Raw genomic sequence first — 18,869 nt, 5'->3', positions numbered from 1 at the left:
GGAGACCAGCCTGGACAACAATAGTGAAACCCTGTCTCTACAAAAATTAGCTGGGCGTGGTGGTGTACACCTGTATTCCCAGCTACTTGGGAAGCTGGGAGGCAGAATTGCAGTGAGACATAATCGCACCACTGGAATCTAGCCTGAGCAACAGAGCAAGACCCTGTCTCCAAAAAAAGATGAGCTGGGCATGGTGGCACACACCTATCTATGGTACAGATCCCAGCTACTTAGAAGGCTGAGGTGGGATGATCACTTCAGCCTGGGAGGCGGAGGCTACAGTGGACCAAGATCATGCCACTGCACTCCAGCCTGGCCAACATAGTGAAATGCTGTCTTTAAAAAAAAAAGTCGGGCATCAACACTAACCCTGCGTCTAAAGCTTGTGAATGCCTTTGTAGTAGTACCCCACCACGTATATCTTTCTTTTTCTTTTCTTTTCTTTTTTTGAGGAGTCTTGCTCTGTCACCCAGGCTATTGTGCAGTGGCGCAATCTCAGTTCACTGCAACCTCTGCCTCCTGGTTCAAGCAATTCTCCTGCCTCAGCCTCCTCCTGAGTAGCTGGGACTACAGGTGTGCACCACCACGCCTGGCTAATTTTTGTATTTTTAGTAGAGACTGGGTTTCACCATGTTGGCCAGGCTGGTTTTGAACTCCTCACCTCCAGTGATTCACCCGCTTTGGACTCCCAAAGTGCTAGGATTACAGGCGTGAGCCACCGTGCCCAGCCACTGCCATGTACTTCTCCACTTATTTGTCTGGCTCCCTCACTAAGCTATGAGCTTCCGAGGGCACAGAGTCTAGCACAGTACCCACTGTCCAAAGAATAAAGGAATAAATAAATGAATGGTGGCTACCATAGCAAACATCTGCCAGGTACCAGGCATTACCATTGAAAACATGCCCTCATTTAATCCTAATCAGCCTTCAAGAAATGCAGTAACACAAGGGATGACCAAAATTCAGAAAGGTAAAATAATTTGCCCAAAGTCACACAGCTACCCAAATACTGACTAGGAATCAAATGCGTTTTCACCCCAAGGCTCACGTCTATCTGCCGCCATCCCCAGAATCATCATAAGATGGATAAACAACCTCCCCGTGACAGACAGACAGCAAGCAGTACCTGTCCAGGAAGGGCAGCCGCCTTCAGGCCAATCTCATCTCCGTAGCTGAAAACAGGGGTCCCTGGCAGGGTGAAGAGCATCAGCTGGTAGAGTCGGAGAAGCTGAGCCGGCAAGAAGGAAGTCAGGAGCCCTGCCTGAGACAACTACAGGGAGAGACACTCTGGTGAGCCCCATAACCCACCTCTGCCTCCGTCTCCCAGCAACGCTTTCTTCTCCCATCTGCCCCCTTTCCCACCAGCATGGTACTCACACTCCAGCTGCACCAGCGATTGCCAGTAGCATTCAAATACTGTGTGACTAGGGATTTTGTATGCTCCCCAGTAAAGCTGGAATCAGACAGGTATGAGCTAGTCAACAGCAAGTCTTTGTTGGATTCGAGTAGGCTCACGATCTGCTGAAGGTCGGAGGAGTTAGTCCCTGCAATCAAGAGCCTGCAGAGGGGAGGGAGGGGGTCAAGGTTAGTATAAGAAAGAAAGAACGGGCCGGGCGCAGTGGCTCACGCCTGTAATCCCAGAACTTTGGGCGGCTGAGGCAGGCGATCACCTGAGGTCAAGAGTTCGAGACCAGCCTGACCAACATGGAGAAACCCCGTCTCTATTGAAAATACAAAAATTAGCCGGGCATGGTGGCACATGCTTGTAATCCCACCTACTCGGGAGGCTGAGGGAGGAGAATCACTTGAACCCGGGAGGCAGAGGTTGCGGTGAACTGAGATCGTGCCATTGCACTCCAGCCCAGGCAACAAGAGCGAAGCTTCGTCTCAAAAAAAAAAAAAAAGAAAGAAAGAATAAAGGTAAAGAAAGTCCTCTAGACTAGGAATCCCCCATTCTTAGGCCTAGCACTCCACTGAGGGGTTCCCACAATGGAACTCCGTCAGCAGAATGGCACCCGCACCCACCTATCTTCACTGAAGCCCTTGGTGATGTTTTCCCACTCAGCCAAGAATGAGGATGCATCCTAGAAAGAAAAAAGTAGAATCAAGGAACAGGGAATATTACTAGGCTCTGGCTGAGTCCCTCTGTTCTCGCCCAAGCTTTGTCCCTAATGTGGAAAGGGAACTCACCTTCAGATTCTCTATGTCTCGAACCTGGAACCCATCCACGCCAGCTTGCAGCCAAAACTCCAGAGCATCCTATAGGGGACAGAAGAATAGAGGACAGACATCAATTCTTAGGAAAAGGCTCAGAAAATTCCAGCCCACACTAAACCTCACCCACCCCACACTTATCCAGGAGCTGGGGAGAGAGGCCTGTGCCTTGCCTCGTCTTTCCCACCTGCACTACAAAGGTTTACCCTTTGGACCCTTCCAGTTCTACCCTTCCACTGATTTTCTTAGTGCTACAGCATTTTAGTTCTCTATTCTTGCCTCTGGCAAATCACACAGCTTCATCTTTGAAAGCTACAGAAAAGGCACCAGAGAAAAGGTACATCCATAAACAAAACTTCTTTTAACACTTAGCATTGGAATGTTAGTGTATCTATTTTAGAGATGAAAAAACAGAGAAGCAAGGAGACGCGTCCACGGTCATTCACAATCAGTGAGCAGCAGACAGGATCTAAAATGTCAGTCAAGATTGCCCCTCTCCTAGTTTCCTGAGGTCTGGGGAAGGTGTGAGCACAATAGCTGCTCAGAGCAAGGCCAAGGATGAAAGATTGAAATTCAAAGCACAGCCCCAGGGCAGTTTAGAGTTGAAAAGAGGCCAGTGCTGCAGAATGGAATCCTGGCAGTCATCCTGCACACACCACAGAACTTCACCCCCACTCTCCTATTCTTCCCTTTCTCTGGGCCATGTACCCTCTCCTCTGGTCTCCATTTCCATCTGAGACCCTCACGCCAAACCATCCAATCCAAAAACATTCCCTCATCAGCATCTTTTAACGGGTCCCCTAGTAACTGGCAAGGCCTAAACTGGATGATCCCAGGGTCCTACCCAAATGCTGGGAGTCCAGACTTCTATCTTAGCTACGAGCAGTGTCAGTATCTGCTTCCATTTTTGTTCTACCCATTCTGAACATGTCAGTGTCCTAGGACCCAGACATCAGGAGCTAGGGTAACATTCAAAGTCCTACTCCTAGCCTGCTGAGTATAGATTTGAGCCTATGGCAAATTAGATACCTTGTATGGTTATACAGGGAATTGGAAACATCTATAAAATACCTGGCACAGTCCCAGACACATAGAGTACCCCAGTGCTTATAATTTCAGACTGGGCTCTATTCCAAATACATCAAACAAGAACTGGGAAACCAGTCAGGGCAGGATTCCCACAGATAAAGGGCTTCCTCTCCCAAAAGAAAGAAAAATCAAACTTCCAGACTGACATCTGAGAAGGTCCCTTCCTGTCACTGTCTCATCCTCAGAGCCAAGGAAATAAGAAAAATAAGAGGTCAGAAAAGGAACAAGAAAAACAGGTGTGCTGTTGGCCTATCCTTTGGCTATAGGAGGAGGCGTTCCTGCTTGGTCCCAAGGAGCAAAGGGACCCTCAGCTGCAGCCAGGCTGGGTCTACGGGGCTTGCTGTGAAAGGACTATTCCAGCCCCAGCATCTGACTTCCACCAGCCATCAGCTCCAACACTCACCTTCACCTTGGTGGCCACACTGTCAACCTGGGTGGAGAACCACGAGTTCTCACCCCGGTAGTTGGGAGTGAGGTCCAGAATGACACGGATGCCTAGAACAATGAAGAAAGACGCAGTCATGAGACAGTCTGCGAGTTAAGGGGAAACAAGAAAATCACAAATGCAAGTCACTGAGTGTTTCCTATATATTATTTGGTACAAAAGCTTGAATTGCAACCCTGGCAAAATTCATTCCATTGATACAGATGTGAGCAAGGAAGGGCCTTAAGATACTGGAAGGCAGGCCAGGCGAGTTCAAAACCAGCCCAGTCAACATGGTGAAAATCGTCTCTACTAAAAATATAAAAATTATCCCAGTGTGGTGGCACATGGCTGTAGTCCCAGCTACTCAGGGGGCTGAGGCACGAGAATCGCTTGAACCCCAGAGGAGGAGACTGCAGTAAGCTGAGATCGTTCCACTGCACTACAGCCTGGGCGACAGAGTGAGACTCCATCTCAAAAAAAAAAAAAAAAAAAAAAAAAAAGATATTGGAAGGCAGAAAGTTTATAGTGCAGAGAAGTGGCCCCTGTGTTCACTCCCAAAGTGAACCTTTTTAAACATGTGTCTATACTGAGTTGTAAAACAATATTTGGGATTTTTCCCCCGCAAAGAACCTACTGTTTTACAAGTTTAAAACCACTGGTTTAGTAAATATCTACATTTTGCAAATAAAGGCACTAAAGCCCAGAAGTTAAATGACCTGTTCAAGATGCTACAGCCAAATAGAAAGCCCCCAAACGACTAGACAAATCCATTTTGGGCTGAAGACTAACAAATCTCCCCTCTACCTGCCCTAAGAAAACTCAGAGCTAGTTGGGAGGAAACGAGACAAAAGTTCTATTCTACTTTTCCTCTGGCCAAGTCTTTTCTAGCTGTTTCCTTGGGAACCCCAAGATACCCACTCTTTTTTTTAGCCGACTGCAAGAGACTGTCAAAATCTTCCTTGGAGCCAAAATTGGGGTCGATCTGCAGCAAGTCGGTCTGAGCGACATCGTCCTTCTGGTTCTTGTGAAGTGGGCCCAGCACAAGGCCCTTCACCTTCAGAGAGCTCAGGTAATCGAGACGCCCCTTCAGACCTGAAATGGGCGGCTGGGTTAACAGGTGAGGCCCCTCTGAGGGGCCCCTGACCTCCCCACTCTCCCTTCTCCCAGAGCCTAAGGATGGGACGGGGAGAAAGGAGGGGGAGAGGGGGTGATGGGGAGGCGAGGCTGAATCACCAGACTCAGAGGAGCTGATGTAAGGACTCCTGCACATTACTTGAGAAACCGGTTGCAACTGGCTTCTGGCACCGCGGGGAGGGAGGACGCTGAGTCACCCACCCTCGTGACAGAGAGGCGGGTCGGCTTTCTTCAAAGAAAGGAGGGAAGGGCAATGTGCCGGGGAGGGGGTGGGGGAAGAGGGAACGGTCATCGGTACCGGATGGAGGGGAGAACCATCTAGATTCGTCTGGGGACAGGGGAGGGGGTCGGTGCAGGTCACCAGATTCAACCCGGGGCACCCTGGGCGGCGGCGCGCTCCACTCACCCGCCAAGTTGCCCGAGCCGTGGCCCTGGAAGGCCTGAAGGTCACCGATGCGGTAGAGGGCGCCCGTGTGCCACCACTTCTGCGCCGGTAGCTCGCGACAGCGCGGCGCCCGCACGATTATGACCACGGCACCCGCCAGCATGCCGAGCCAGCCGAGCCAGAAGAGCAGCAGCAGCACCCAGCGGGTACGCACCCAGCCGGGACTGCCCGCCACCTTCAGCAGCTCCTCCTTGGACAGGCCCGTGAACTTAGCTGCGGCTGCTGCCTCCGCCTCGTCTTCCGCCACCTTGATCTTCACCAGACCATTCTTCTCGGCTCCCGCCACGGCCATGGCAGCCCCAGACGCCGCGTTCATCGGCTGCTTCTCGGGTTCTAACTCATTCAGCTCCACCTCCTTCATATCCACCTCGGTGTCCTGGCTCATGGTGCCTGCAGAACCGGCGACACGACGAAGCTTGAGGTCAGATGGTGGCTCAACCCCTGCCCGGACCCTCGGACCCAGAACGGTCTCCCGGCCTGTGTGCCTCCGCGCAGCTTCAGCTACTGCATCTGCTCAGCAACAGGCGGCCTCTGGGAAGGGGCAGCGGAGCCCCGCCCCAGCCCGCCCCTTAAGGTGGAACCTCGGGGACTGCCCCAGCCGTGGGCGGCTCAGGGTAGTAAAGTCAGGAACACGCCTCCGACAGTACTTCCTGCGTCGTCCAATTTCTGATCTCCAACCTGTCTAAACCTAAGGTTCTTTTCAACCTGACTCTGGGAAGGCTTGGCACGGAGCCACCTTTAAGTGGACGAGGCCTGTGATCCCGTCCCAAATCCCGAGGCCCCTCCAGTGTCCTTGAGGCCTTACCGCCCCCAAAGGCCCCTCTTCTTCCGTTCCAGCAGGCTAGTAACTACCCCAACACCATCCTCCATTTGCCCCTGGTTCACAGCTCCGGCCACCGCCGGGTTTTCCCAACTTCGCATGGCTACTTGCGCTCTCAGAGGCAGCCAGTCACAACTTCCGCCTTTTCCCCGACCAAGGCTTGCCCTCTCAGGCCTCTGGGACTTGGCGCTAGACCTCTGCTTCCATGCACGGCTTACTCCCACTCGTTTTTCAAGACTCATCTTGAATTTATTTCAAGTAATTCCTCATGCAGCAACTATTTATTGTGTACTCACTACAATACTTTGTTAACTTTATTGAATTAACAAGAATCCAGTCTTCTTCACAGTACGTTAAAATGAACGGTTTGGGCAGGAGAGTTGAGGTAGACACCCCCCTTCGTATCCTACCCCACCCCCAGCTGCTAGCACCTGGATTTGGCAGCTAGGAATCAGACATCCAGAAGAGACTGATAGGGCTGTAATGAACATAACAGAGCTAGGTCTCAGAGGCATCCACTTTCTTCCTAGAATAGACCAGAAGATGCCGTGGCCAGACTCTCCCACCTTGCAGGGTCTATCACGGTCATCCCAAACTCCCCCACGGTCCTGTCTCCCTATCACTTCACTATGTTAGGCCTTGGAGGCAGCTGATACTGCAAAAGCTTTGAAGAAGCCTAGAATTCCCTCTAGAATTCCCTCCACAGGGTCCTTGGATTGAAGTGGGGCAGAGAAAAGGTTCACAGCAGGAAAATACCAGACATCAACACCATGAGGTGCCAACACTCTCAGGAACTCCTTGTTCCTAAACAGTGCCAGTTGGGCTACTTTCAGAGAGGAGCTGGAGGAAACCGGTTCTTTCTCCCTTTCCCACCTAGGCTGGAAGCCAAGATTGCTGTGTATTTGGAAGAAAGCAAAAGCCAAGATCTTAAGTAATAGCACAGAGAAAAGGATCATCTTCTGCTAGCCCCCTCTGCAACCCCAGGCATCCATCCTCATCCCCACCCTAGGAACAAGGGGTGCAGGGGGCAGCCCCGGGAGAAGGCGAGCAAGTGGGTTCAGATCAGTGCTCAAAGATGATAAGAGGTCCAAGGTGTCCTGCATGTGCCAGATAAGAAGTGCCAACCAGAGGTTCTGAATGGACTTTTATCTCGAGCACAAATGCTCAAGGCTGGGTGCAGTGTGACTCATGCCTGTCACCTAGCCCTTTAGGAGGCCAAGGAGGGAAGATTTCTTGAGGCCAGGAGTTTAAGACCAGCCTGGACAACATATTGAGACCCAATTTCTAAATAAATAGATACATACATTTTAAAATTATCTGGGCCTGGCTGGGCATGGTGCCTCACACCTGTAATCACACCTGCTAATCCCTGTAATCCCACTTCTCATGCTGTGGCATGAGAATCCCTTGAACCCAGGAGGTAGAGGTTGCAGTGAGCTGAGAATGGGCCACTGCACTCCAGCCTGGGTGACACAGCAAGACTCTGCCTCAAAAAAACTAACAGGCCAGGTGTGGTGGCTGACACCTGTAATCCCAACACTTTGGGAGGCTGAGGCTGGCAGATAACTTGAGGCCAGGAGTTCGTGACCAGCCTGGCCAACATGGTGAAACCCCATCTCCACTAAAAATACAAAAATTAGCTGGATGTGGTGGCACACGCCTGTAGTCTCGGACTTGGAGGGGGGAGGCATGAGACTCGCTTGAACCCTAGAGGCAGAGGTTGCAGTGAGCCAAGACTGCGCAGCTGCACTCCAGCCTGGGTGACAGAGTGAGACTATCTCAAAAAAAAAAAAAAAAATCTGTGACTGGTGATGTGTCCCTGTAATCCCATGAGGTGCCAACATTCAAGGGAAGCAAAAGCACGAGGATCACTTGAGTCCAGAAGTTTGTGAGGCTGCAGTGACCCATGGTGGCACCACTGCATGCCAGCCTAGGAGACAGAGCAAGACCTCAGAACAAGGTTGAGAACTGTGGGGTCAGAAGCTGTCTTTGAGATGGTCCAACATGACACAGTATCTCACTCACAGACCCTCATGGCTCCAAATGGCTCAAGTCAATTCCTTTTGTTTTGTTTTGTTTTTTTGAGACAGGGTCTCACACTGTCACCCAGCATGGAGTGCAGTGGCACGATCTCAGTTCACTGCAACTTTTGCCTCTCAGGTTCAAGTGATTCTTCTGCCTGAGCCTCCCCAGTAGCTGGGATTACAGGAGGCGTGCACCACCACACCCCGCTTATTTTGTATTTTTAGGAGAGACGGGGTTTCACCCCGTTGGCCAGACTGATCTTGAACTACTTCAGGTGATCTGCCCACTTCGGCCTCCCAAAGTGCTGGGATTATAGGCATGAGCCACTGTGCCCGGCCTGAAGTTAATTCCTTCTGCATGCATAAAGAGGATAACAGCTTGCCTCTCCAATCTTACAAGCTACCACTGCTTCACAGGCACTACCCTCCAGCCACATCAGCCTTGAAACACCTGCCAGTCTCACAACACACAGGCTTTCTCAGGCCTCTGCATCTTGTACATGCCATACCTCTGCTGTTGGCCCTTCCTATTCGTCCACTCAACCTCATGAGTTCCTATTCATTCAAGATCTAGCTCAAGTGACAGCTTTTCTCAACTCCCCAGACAAAATTACTTTCCCTCCACCATGCATCTGCCTCTGCTACAATCATGTCCCATTTGTTTATTACATTTCTTTGTCTGGATGTCTCTTTATCCTTGAAGACAAGTGGCAGGCGCCTTGTGCTATTGTCAATGAACCTGCCTATTCCCTGCCTATTCGGAGGCAGCATATAATAGGCACTTCGCAAGTGGTTGGTAAATAAGTGGATGAACTATGTCAATCAAAACCAGTATTTCCCTTCGTAAAAACAACTAAACAGGCTAGGCGCGGTGGATCACACCTGTAATCAGCACTTTCGGAGGCCAAGGGAGGCAGATAATTGAGGTCAGGAGTTCAAGACCAACCTGGCCAACGTGGTGAAACCCTGTCTCTAATAAAAGTACAAAAATTAGCCAGTCATGGTGATAGGCACCTGTAATCCCAGCTATTCAGGAGGCTGAGGTGAAAGAATCACTTGAACCCAGGACGCAGAGGTTGCAGTGAGCCCAGATCACACCACCGCACTGCAACCTGGGCAACACAACAAGACTCTCTCTCAAAAAAAAAGAAAAAAGAAACAACCGAAAAAAACTAGCATGTGAAGACAAAGGCAGGAAAATGGAAAAGAATTTTAAAACACTGTATCATATCAAGATGAACCTGTTACTACAAGAAAACAAACCAAGACTTGTAACTGTTCAACCAAAATAAAACAAACTGCCAGGCACTGTGGCTCACGCTTGTAATCCCAGCGCTTCGGGAGGCCAAGGAAGTCGGATCAATTGAGGTCAGGAGTTCAAGACCAGTCTGACTAACATGGTGAAACCCCGTCTCTACTAAAATTACAAAAATTAGCCAGGCATGGTGGCGCCTGCCTGTAATCTCAGCTACTTGGGAGGCTGAGGCAGAAGAATCACTTGAACCCAGGAGGCAGAGGTTGCAGTGAGCCAAGATCGCACCATTGCACTCCAGCCTGGGCAACAAGAACAAAACTCCATCTCAAAAAAATAATATAAAATATAATAATAAAAACTAATAAATTAGGAGATGGAGGACAGGAAAACAAAGACTACAGAGAAAAAGACTAGAGAAAGGGACCGGAGGTAACTAGAGAGCCTCAGATCCTGCCATATGTGTTGACATAAAGCTTTATATTTACTATAGGAATGCGAAGAATATAATTTTTCAAGAGTTTAGCCTTCAAGAGAAGGCTGGGACAAAGCAAAGGAAAAAAAGCAGTTTGGCAGTCCAGATGCCAATAAGGTCCACTTGACACTCAGACAGGCAGATGGCGGTGGAGCCCTGAAATGCAGAGGGCCAAGTAGACAAAGAAAGTTCCTTTCTAACCCTCTGCTGCAAAAATCCGTTACATGCTTCCTAACACATGACAATTACTTGATTTTAGCCTAAAAATAACACATTTATTTTTCCTCAAACATGTAAAAAGGATTGACCAGGTACAGTGGCTCATGCCTTTAGTCCCATTGCTCTGGGAAGCCAAGGCAGGAGGATCACTTAAGCCCAGTAGTTCGAGACCAGCCTCGGCAACATAGGGAGACCCCATCTCTACAAAAATTAATAAATTAGCCAGGCATGGTGGCTCACTCTTGTGGTCCCAGTTACTCAGGAGGCTGTAGTGGGAGGATCACTTGAGCCCTCAGGTTGAGGCAGCAGTGAGCTGTGATCAAAATCACACCATCGAAGGCCGGGCGCGGTGGCTCCCACCTGTAATCCCAGCACCTTGGGAGGCTGAGGCGGGTGGATCACGAGCTCAGGAGATCGAGACCACGGTGAAACCCCGTCTCTACGAAACATACAAACAAAAAATTAGCCGGGTGTGTTGGCGGGTACCTGTAGTCCCAGCTACTCCGGAGGCTGAGGCAGGAGAATGGCGTGAACCCAGGAGGCGGAGCTTGCAGTGAGCCGAGATCCCGCCACTGCACTCCAGTCTGGGCGACATAGTGGACACTCTGTCTCAAAAAAAAAAAAAAAAAAAAACACACACTATCGCATTCCAGCCTGGCTGACAGAGCGACCCTATCTGAAAACAAACAGGTCAGGTGTGGTGGCTCATGCCTGCAATCCCAGCACTTTGGGAGGCCAAGGCAGGTGGATCACCTGAGATCAGGAGTTTGAGACCAGCCTGGTCAACGTGCTGAAACCCCATCTCTATTAAAAATACAAAAATGAGGTTGGGCGTCGTGGTGGGTGCCTGTAATCCCAGCTACTGGGGAGGCTGAAGCAGGAGAATCGCTTCAACCTGGGAGGCGGATGTTGCAGTGAGCCTAGATCGTGCCATTGCACTCCAGCCTGGGCAATAAGAGGGAAACTCCATCTCGAAAAACAAACGAAAAAACAAACAAACAACAAAAAACATATAAAAAGGATTTCTTTTTTGAGACAGAGTCTCGCTCTGTCGCCCAGGCTGGAGTGCAGTGGCACGATCTTGGCTCACTGCAAGCTCCGCCCCCTTGGTTCACGCCTTTCTCCTGCGGACTACGGGCGCCCGCCACCACGCGCAGTTAATTTCGTCTTTTTTTTTTTTTTTGTATTTTTAGTAAACACGCGGTTTCACCGTGTTAGCCAGGATGGTCTTGATTTCCTGATCTCGTGATCCACCCGCCTCGGCCTCCCAAAGTGCTGCGATTACAGACGTGAGCCACCGCACCAGGCCCATGTGTTACTTTTATAATTAGAAAAAGTTATATATCTTGGCTTACTACAGCCTTAACTTCCTCAGCTTAAGAAATAGTCCCACCTCAAGTGGTCCCTCCTACCTCAGCTTCCCAAGTAGCTGGGACCACAGGTACTTGCACTATGCCCAGCTAGTATATATATATTTTGTTTGTTTTTCTTTTCTTTTTTTTTTTTTTTTTTTGAGAAAGAGCTTCCAATAATTTATGTAGATCTTCCCTCTGCCCAGAGATACAGAGTTTAACTCTGTACCTTTTGAGTGTGGGCTGCGCTTAGTGACTCTCTTCCGAAGAGTGTGATGACAGAGTTTTGGAGGGCCAGGGGAGGGAGAAAATGAGGATGCAGTATTGTGTGATCATGACTGCAGAAATAGCTGGTGTTGGAGGGCCTCAGTGATTATTTTAAGGTCTCTTATTGCTACTTAGCTTTTTTGATGAGATTAAGTGTGCTGTCTCTGATCAGCTGAATATCTGATGTCATTAATCCAAGGATAATATGTTACAAGTACTGCCCCAGCTTTTCCATGTATTGACCTGCTATTTCTCTGGTGTTTATCTTTTAGTATTTGGTTGCATTTGCGAGAATGGCTTGCTGCAATGTTGTTCATTCGTCTAACTTACTTGAATACTGGATACTCTTCAGATGGTGCATTTATTTCTCTTCTCCTAAGAGATGACTTTGGTTCTATTTCTTTCACTCTTTCTGGCTTTTATCCCCACTTTGCATTCTTCAGCCTTTACTAAGACAACCCTGACAGTTCTCTTCTTTAGCAGCCAGTGTCCCTCCTGTAGGATTCATAGTAACAATTAATAGTATTCTGACATCGGTTCTTCAGATAGTAACTGCCAAGTGAACTGCTTTGGTTGGAGTCTCTTTCTCTGCTTTAATTTCAACCATGCTTTGACTTCCAAATGCTCAATTCCTTAACCTCACCCATCTTTCATCTTTCTTTCTTTTTTTTTTTTGAGACAGATTCTTGCTCTGTCACCGAGGCTGTAGTGCAGTGGTGCAATCTCAGCTTACTGCAACCTCCGACTCCCAGGTTCAAGCGATTCTCCTGCCTCAGCCAAGTAGCTGGGATTACAGGCACCTGCCACTGTGTGTCGCTAATTTTTGTATTTTTAGTAGAGATGGGGATTTGCCATGCTGGCCAAGCTGGTCTCGAACTCCTGACCTCGTGATCGTCCCACTTCAACCTCCTGAATAGCTGGTATTACAGGAGTATGCAACTATGCCTGGCTAATTTTTGTATTTTTTGGTAGAGACAGGGTTTTGCCATGTTGTCCAAGCTGGTCTTGAAACCCTGGGTTCAACTGATCTGCCTCCCAAAGTGTTAGCATTAGAGGCATGAGCCACTGCACTCAGCTAATGAATTCTTTTTTAAAAAAACTGAAATGCGGTGGGGCTCATGCCTGTAATCCCAGCACTTTGGGAGGCCGAGGCGGGTGGATCACAAGGTCAGGAGTTCAAGACCATCCTGGCTAACACGGTGAAACCCTGTCTCTACTAAAAATACAAAAAATTAGCTGGGCGTGGTGGTGGGCACCTGTAGTCCCAACTACTCAGGAGGCTGAGGCAGGAGAATGGCGTGAACTCAGAAGGCAGAGCTTGCAGTGAGCAGAGATTGCACCACCACACGCCAGCCTGGAGTACAGAGCAAGACTCTTGTCTCAAGGAAAAAAAAAAAAAAATGAAATGGCTAGGTGTGGTGGTTCTTGCCTGCAATCTCAGCACTGTGAAAGGCCAACGTGGGAGGATCTCGTTGTTGTTGTTGTTGTTTTCTGAGACAGTGTCTCACTCTGTTGCCAAGGTTGGAGTGCAGTGGCACGATCTCGGCTCACTGCAAGCTCCACCACCCAGGTTCACACCATTCTCCTGCCTCAGCCTCCCAAGTAGCTGAGACTACAGGCACACGCCACCACGCTCAGCTCATTTTTTGTATTTTCACTAGAGACGAGGTTTCACCATGTTAACCAGGATGGTCTCGATCTCCTGATCTTGTGATCCACCTGTCTCGTCCTCCCAAAGTGCTGGGATTACAGGCGTGAGCCACCATGCCCACCAGGAGGATCTCTTGAGTCCAAGAGTTCAAGACCAGCCTGGGCAACATAGTGAGACCCTGTCTCTACAAACAAATAATAACCAAAAAAAACCCCACATATACAAGAGTAGAAAGATTTGATGGGCACGGTGGCTCACGCCTGTAATCCCAGCAATTTGGGAGGCCAAGGTGGGCGGATCACAAGGTCAGGAATTTGAGACCAGTCTGGCCAACATGGCGAAACTCCATCTCTACTAAAAATACAAAAATTAGCCGGGCGTGGTGGCAGGAGCCTGTAATCCCCGCTACTCGGGAGGCTGAAGCAGGAGAATTGCTTGAACCCGGGAGGCAGAGGTTGCAGTAAGCCAAGAAAAGGGCCAAGAATAGTAAAGATATCTAAAGAAAAAAAAAATCAGCCAGGCGCGGTGGGTCACGCCTATAATCCCAGCACTTTGGGACGCCGAGGCGGGTGGATCATGAGGTCAGGAGATCAAGATCATCCTGGCTAACATGGTGAAACCCCGTCTCTACTAAAAATACAAAAAAAAAAAAAAAAAAAAATTAGCCGGGTGTGGTGGCAGGCGCCTGTAGTCCCAGCTACTCGGGAGGCTGAGGCAGGAGAATGGCGTGAACCCTGGAGGCGGAGCTTGCAGTGAGCCGAGATCACGCCACTGCACTCCAGCCTGGGAGACAGAGCGAGACTCCGTCTCAAAAAAAAAAAAAAAGAAAAGAAAAAGAATTGTATTTTTAAAGACAAATTCTACCAGATAGCAAGCATGTTATTTGCTAAAATAATACTTACCTGTAACCTCAACATTCTTGGAAGCTGAGACAGGAGGATCACTTGAGGCCAAGAATTGAAGACCAGCCTGGGCAACACAGTCAGACCCCGTCCCTACAAATAACAATAATAATAATAGATAAAGTATGGCTGGGCACAGTGGCTCACGCCTGTAATCCCAGCACTTTGGGAGGCCGAGACGGGTAGATCACCTGAGATCAGGCTGGCCAACATGGCAAAACCCCGTCTCTACTAAAAATACAAAAAATGAGCCAGGCATGGGGGTGGAAGCCCGAAATCCCAGCTCCTTGGGAGGCTGAGGCAGGAGAATTGCTTGAACCTGGGAGGTAGAGGTTGCAATGAGCCAAGATCACGCCACTGCACTGCAGCCTGTGCAACAGAGCAAGACCCCATACCAAAAAACAACAAAAAAAGACAAGTCCTACCAGGCAGCAGGCATGTTATTTGCTAAAGTAATAATTACCTGTAATCAGGCTGGGCGCGGTGGCTCATACCTATAATCCCAGCACTTTGGGAGGCCGAGGTGGGTGGATCACAGGTCAGGAGTTTGAGACCAGCCTGGCCAATATGGTGAAACTCCGTCTCTACTAAAAATAAAAAAATTAGCGGCCGGGCACGGTGGCTCAAGCCTGTAATCCCAGCACTTTGGGAGGCCAAGACGGGCAGATCGGTCAGGAGATCGAGACCAGCCTGGCTAACACGGTGAAACCCCGTCTCTACTAAAAAATACAAAAAACTAGCTGGGCGAGGTGGCGGGCGCCTGTAGTCCCAGCTACTTGGGAGGCTGAGGCAGGAGAATGGTGTGAACCCGGGAGGCGGAGCTTGCAGTGAGCTGAGATCCGGCCACTGCCCTCCAGCCTGGGCGACAGAGCGAGACTCCATCTCAAAAAAAAAAAAAACTTAGCTAGGCGTGGTGGAATGTACCTGTAGTCCCAGCTACTCCGGAGGCTGAGGCAGGAGAAACACTTGAACCTGGGAGGCGGAACTTGTAGTGAGCCAAGACCATGCCAGTGCACTTCAGCCTGGGCAACAGAGCAAGACTCCATCTCTAATAATAATAATAATAATTACCTGTAATCTCAGCATTCTGGGAAGCTGAGGGAGGAGGATTGCTTGAGGCCAACAGGTCGAGACCAGTCTGGGCAACACAGTGAGACCCCAACTCTACAAAAAAAAATAATAATAATTATGTATAAAGTAACAATCATAGTATGCTAAAAACACAGGGATGGGCAAATGTCCAATGGAACAGAACAGAGCCTAAAAATAACCCATGCATATTTGAAACAATATATGACAGAGATAATATAATCACTGGGGAAAGAATGAACTATTTATCAAATGGCACTATAAAAAATAAAATTAGATCACAACTTCACACCAATCACACAATTATATTCTAAGTAATCAAATTGGCCGGGCACGGTGGCTCACACCTGTAATCCCAGCACTTTGGGAGGCCAAGGCGGGCAGATCACAAGGTCAAGAGATTGAGACCATCTTGGCCAACATGGTAAAACCCCATCTCTACTAAAAATACAAAAAGTAGCTGGGCGTGGTGGCGCACGCCTATAGTCCCATCTACTTGGGAGCCTGAAGCAGGAGAATCGCTTGAACCCGGGAGGCGGAGGTTGCAGTGAGCCAGGATTGCACCACTGCACTCCAGCCTGGCGACAAAGCAAGACTTTGTCTCAAAAATAAATAAATAAATAAATAAATAAATAAAGTTTTAGAAGAAAATAAGAATATCTTAGGCCGAGTGCGGTGGCTCATGCCTGTCATCCCAGCACTTTGGGAGGCCGAGGAGGGCAGATCACCTGAGGTCAGGAATTCAAGATCAGCCTGACCAACATGGAGAAACCCTGTCTCTACTAAATACAAAATCAGCCAGGGGTGGTGGTGCACGCCTGTAATCTCAGCTACTTGGGAGGCTGAGGCAGGAGAATCGCTTGAACCCAGGAGGCGGAGGTTGCGGTGAGCAGAGATCGTGCCATTGCACTCCAGTCTAGGCAATAAGAGCGAAACTCTGTCTCAAAAAAAAAAAGGACAAAAGAGGCCAGGCGCGGTGACTCACGTCTGTAATCCCAGCACTTTGAGAGGCCAGGGCGGGCAGATCACAAGGTCAGGAGTTCGAGACCAGCCTGGCCAGAGATCAGCCTAGCCAACATGGTGAAACCCCGTCTCTACTAAAAATACAAAAATTAGCCGGGCATAGTGGTTCATGCCTGTAATCCCAGCATTTTGGGAGGCCGAGGTGGGCGGATCACAAGGTCAGGAGATCGAGACCATCCTGGCTAACACGGTGAAACCCCATCTCTACTAAAAATATAAAAAATTAGCCAGGCGTGGTGGCGGGCGCCTGTAGTCCCACCTACTCAGGAGGCTGAGGCAGGAGGATGGCGTGAACCTGGGAGGCGAAGCTTGCAGTGAGCTGAGATTGCGCCACTGCACTCCAGCCTCGGCAACAGAGAGAGACTCCCTCTCAAAAAATAAAATAAAATAAAAATACAAACATTAGCTGGGCATGGTGGCAGGCACCTGTAACCCCAGCTACTCAGGAGACTGAGGCAGAAGAATAGCTTGAACCTGGGAGGCAGAGGTTGCAGTGAGCCAAGATCTCACCACTGCACTCCAGCCTGGGCGACAGAGCAAGACTCCAACTCAAAAAAAAAAAAAAAAAGAAAAAAAAAAAAAAAACACAAAAAAATAAACCATTAAGAAAAAGACAAATAAATTTTGCAACATTAAAAGAGAAAAAATTATGCATCTACAACTTGCCATAACAAACTGAGAAGACAAGCCACAAATAGAAGACATACTATCTGAAACTAATACAACTAACAAAGTAGATGAAACATACAAATTATCACTAAAAATCAGTAAGAAAAAGCACAATAATTCAGCAAGAAATAAAATCACTGAATAGAAATTCTATTCTAATCACATAATAGAAATAGCCAATTCAGGCCAGGCGTGGTGGCTCACACCTGCAATCCTAGCATTTTGGGAGGCCAAAGTGGGTGGATCACTTGAGGTCAGGAGTTCGAGACCAGCCTGGCTAACACGGTGAAACCCTGTCTCTACTAAAAATATAAAAATTAGCAGGACATGGTGGTGCATGCCTGTAGTCCCAGCTATTCGGAAGGCTGAGGCAGCAGATTCACCTGAACACAGGAGGCAGAGATTGCAGTGAACTAAAATTACATCACTGCACTCCAGCCTGGGCGACAGAATGAGACTCTGTCTTAAAAAAAAAAAACCCAATTCACAAAATTAGATATACAAAAGAATGTAAAGATTACAGAACCTCATTAGTAATCTGGAAAGTTCAAATTAAAATGGCAAGAAAAATAGAACTTCATGTCCATCAGATTGGTAGTATTAAAACATCTGACTAAACCAAGTGATTACAAGTATACAAACTGCATAAGTGGCAACATTATTTGGTACATTCGGTCTAGGAGAAAAATTTGCAACTGCCTATAGAATGAAGATGCTCTTTTACCCAGCAACAGTCCTAGCTAGATTCATATCCTAGAGAAACTCTCACACATGTACACAAAGCAATATATAAAAGATTTCACTGCAGCACTGGTTATAGTAGTAAAAAACATTTTTTTGAGACAGTCTCACTCTTGTTGCCCAGGCTGGAATGCTTCTGAGCAGTGCAGAGCTGATGACAGGAGAAGCAGTCACAGAGCTGAGCTACTCAAGATATACGGGGAAGTATCTTTCAACACATACCAGAGGCCAGATAGCATTGCTTAGCTGCCAAAAGCCAGAAATATGCACTACCATAAAACTGGCAATGTTGCAGGGGTAGGTAGCCATGGGGAGTTCGATTCAGAGTTGTGGATACAACAGAGCATGGCATCCTTAGGGGAAAAATATGTGGATAGCCAAAAAGGATGCTACAAAGAAAAAAAGGCAAGAATAGAGAAGGAAGAGGCAGCTAAGAGCCATCACCACAATACACAGTCAAAATCCTTCATTCGGCTCCTGGATCTGAGCCAACTTTTTTAATCTAGGCTCACTGCAACATCCTCCACCTCCAGGGTTCAAGGGACTCTCCGGCCTCAGTCTCCCTAATAGCTGCGATTACAGGTACACGCCACCACGCCCAGCTAATTTTTGTATTTTTAGTAGAGACGGGGTTTCACCACATTGGCCAAGCTGGTCTCAAACTCCTGACCTCAAGTGATCTGAACACCTTGGCCTCCCAAAGTGCTGGGATTACAGGCATGAGTCACCACACCTGGCTGAACCGACTTTAACATCCAAAACTCAATTACTGAAGAGGTGCCCAAATCCCTAGGAAAGGATGCTAAAACTGTATGGCTCCGCCAGTTCCTCCTAAAAGGGAGTATGTCAACATATCACCCTCTCAGACAATTGGGTAAAGGGAAATGCCTAAATACTTTGAGGATTTGGGGCACAAGATCTGAACTGACATTGAGATCTGGAAACCCAAAGCATCATGATCCCTGCATTAAAGTGGGGACTTACAGGTGTCAGGCAGTAACTGAAGTCTTAGCCAAAACTTACTAGCTCATAGTAAGTCTGCTTGTCCATGGACTCATCACTAGTCATTTCCTCAG

At 48.5% G+C, this 18,869-nt stretch overlaps 1 protein-coding gene across 3 annotated transcripts in view; it reads right to left on the bottom strand.

Moving 5' to 3' along the window:
• The window catches only part of SLC3A2 (solute carrier family 3 member 2), a 28,772-nt gene that overhangs the window by 2,165 nt on the left and 7,738 nt on the right, over positions 1-18,869 (bottom strand). Inside the window, exons 2-10 of one of the 3 annotated variants that reach the window (XM_030917793.1) lie at positions 15,343-15,435; positions 14,272-14,364; positions 5,271-5,699; positions 4,649-4,822; positions 3,707-3,798; positions 2,191-2,259; positions 2,026-2,084; positions 1,378-1,558; positions 1,127-1,270 (exon numbers count right to left, since the gene is read on the bottom strand). In XM_030917793.1, the coding sequence (XP_030773653.1) occupies positions 1,127-1,270; positions 1,378-1,558; positions 2,026-2,084; positions 2,191-2,259; positions 3,707-3,798; positions 4,649-4,822; positions 5,271-5,699; positions 14,272-14,364; positions 15,343-15,435 (1,334 nt within the window). Of the gene's footprint in view, positions 1-1,126; positions 1,271-1,377; positions 1,559-2,025; positions 2,085-2,190; positions 2,260-3,706; positions 3,799-4,648; positions 4,823-5,270; positions 5,700-6,114; positions 6,289-12,048; positions 12,212-14,271; positions 14,365-15,342; positions 15,436-18,869 lie in introns of those variants that run through there. The other 2 variants (XM_030917794.1, XM_010376495.2) reach the window with 2 other exon arrangements.

This window comes from Rhinopithecus roxellana, chromosome 15 (genome assembly GCF_007565055.1).
Source record: "Rhinopithecus roxellana isolate Shanxi Qingling chromosome 15, ASM756505v1, whole genome shotgun sequence".
NCBI lineage: Eukaryota > Metazoa > Chordata > Mammalia > Primates > Cercopithecidae > Rhinopithecus > Rhinopithecus roxellana.
Note: the sequence above shows the minus strand (reverse complement) of the source record. Positions and strands in the feature narration are given on the sequence as shown.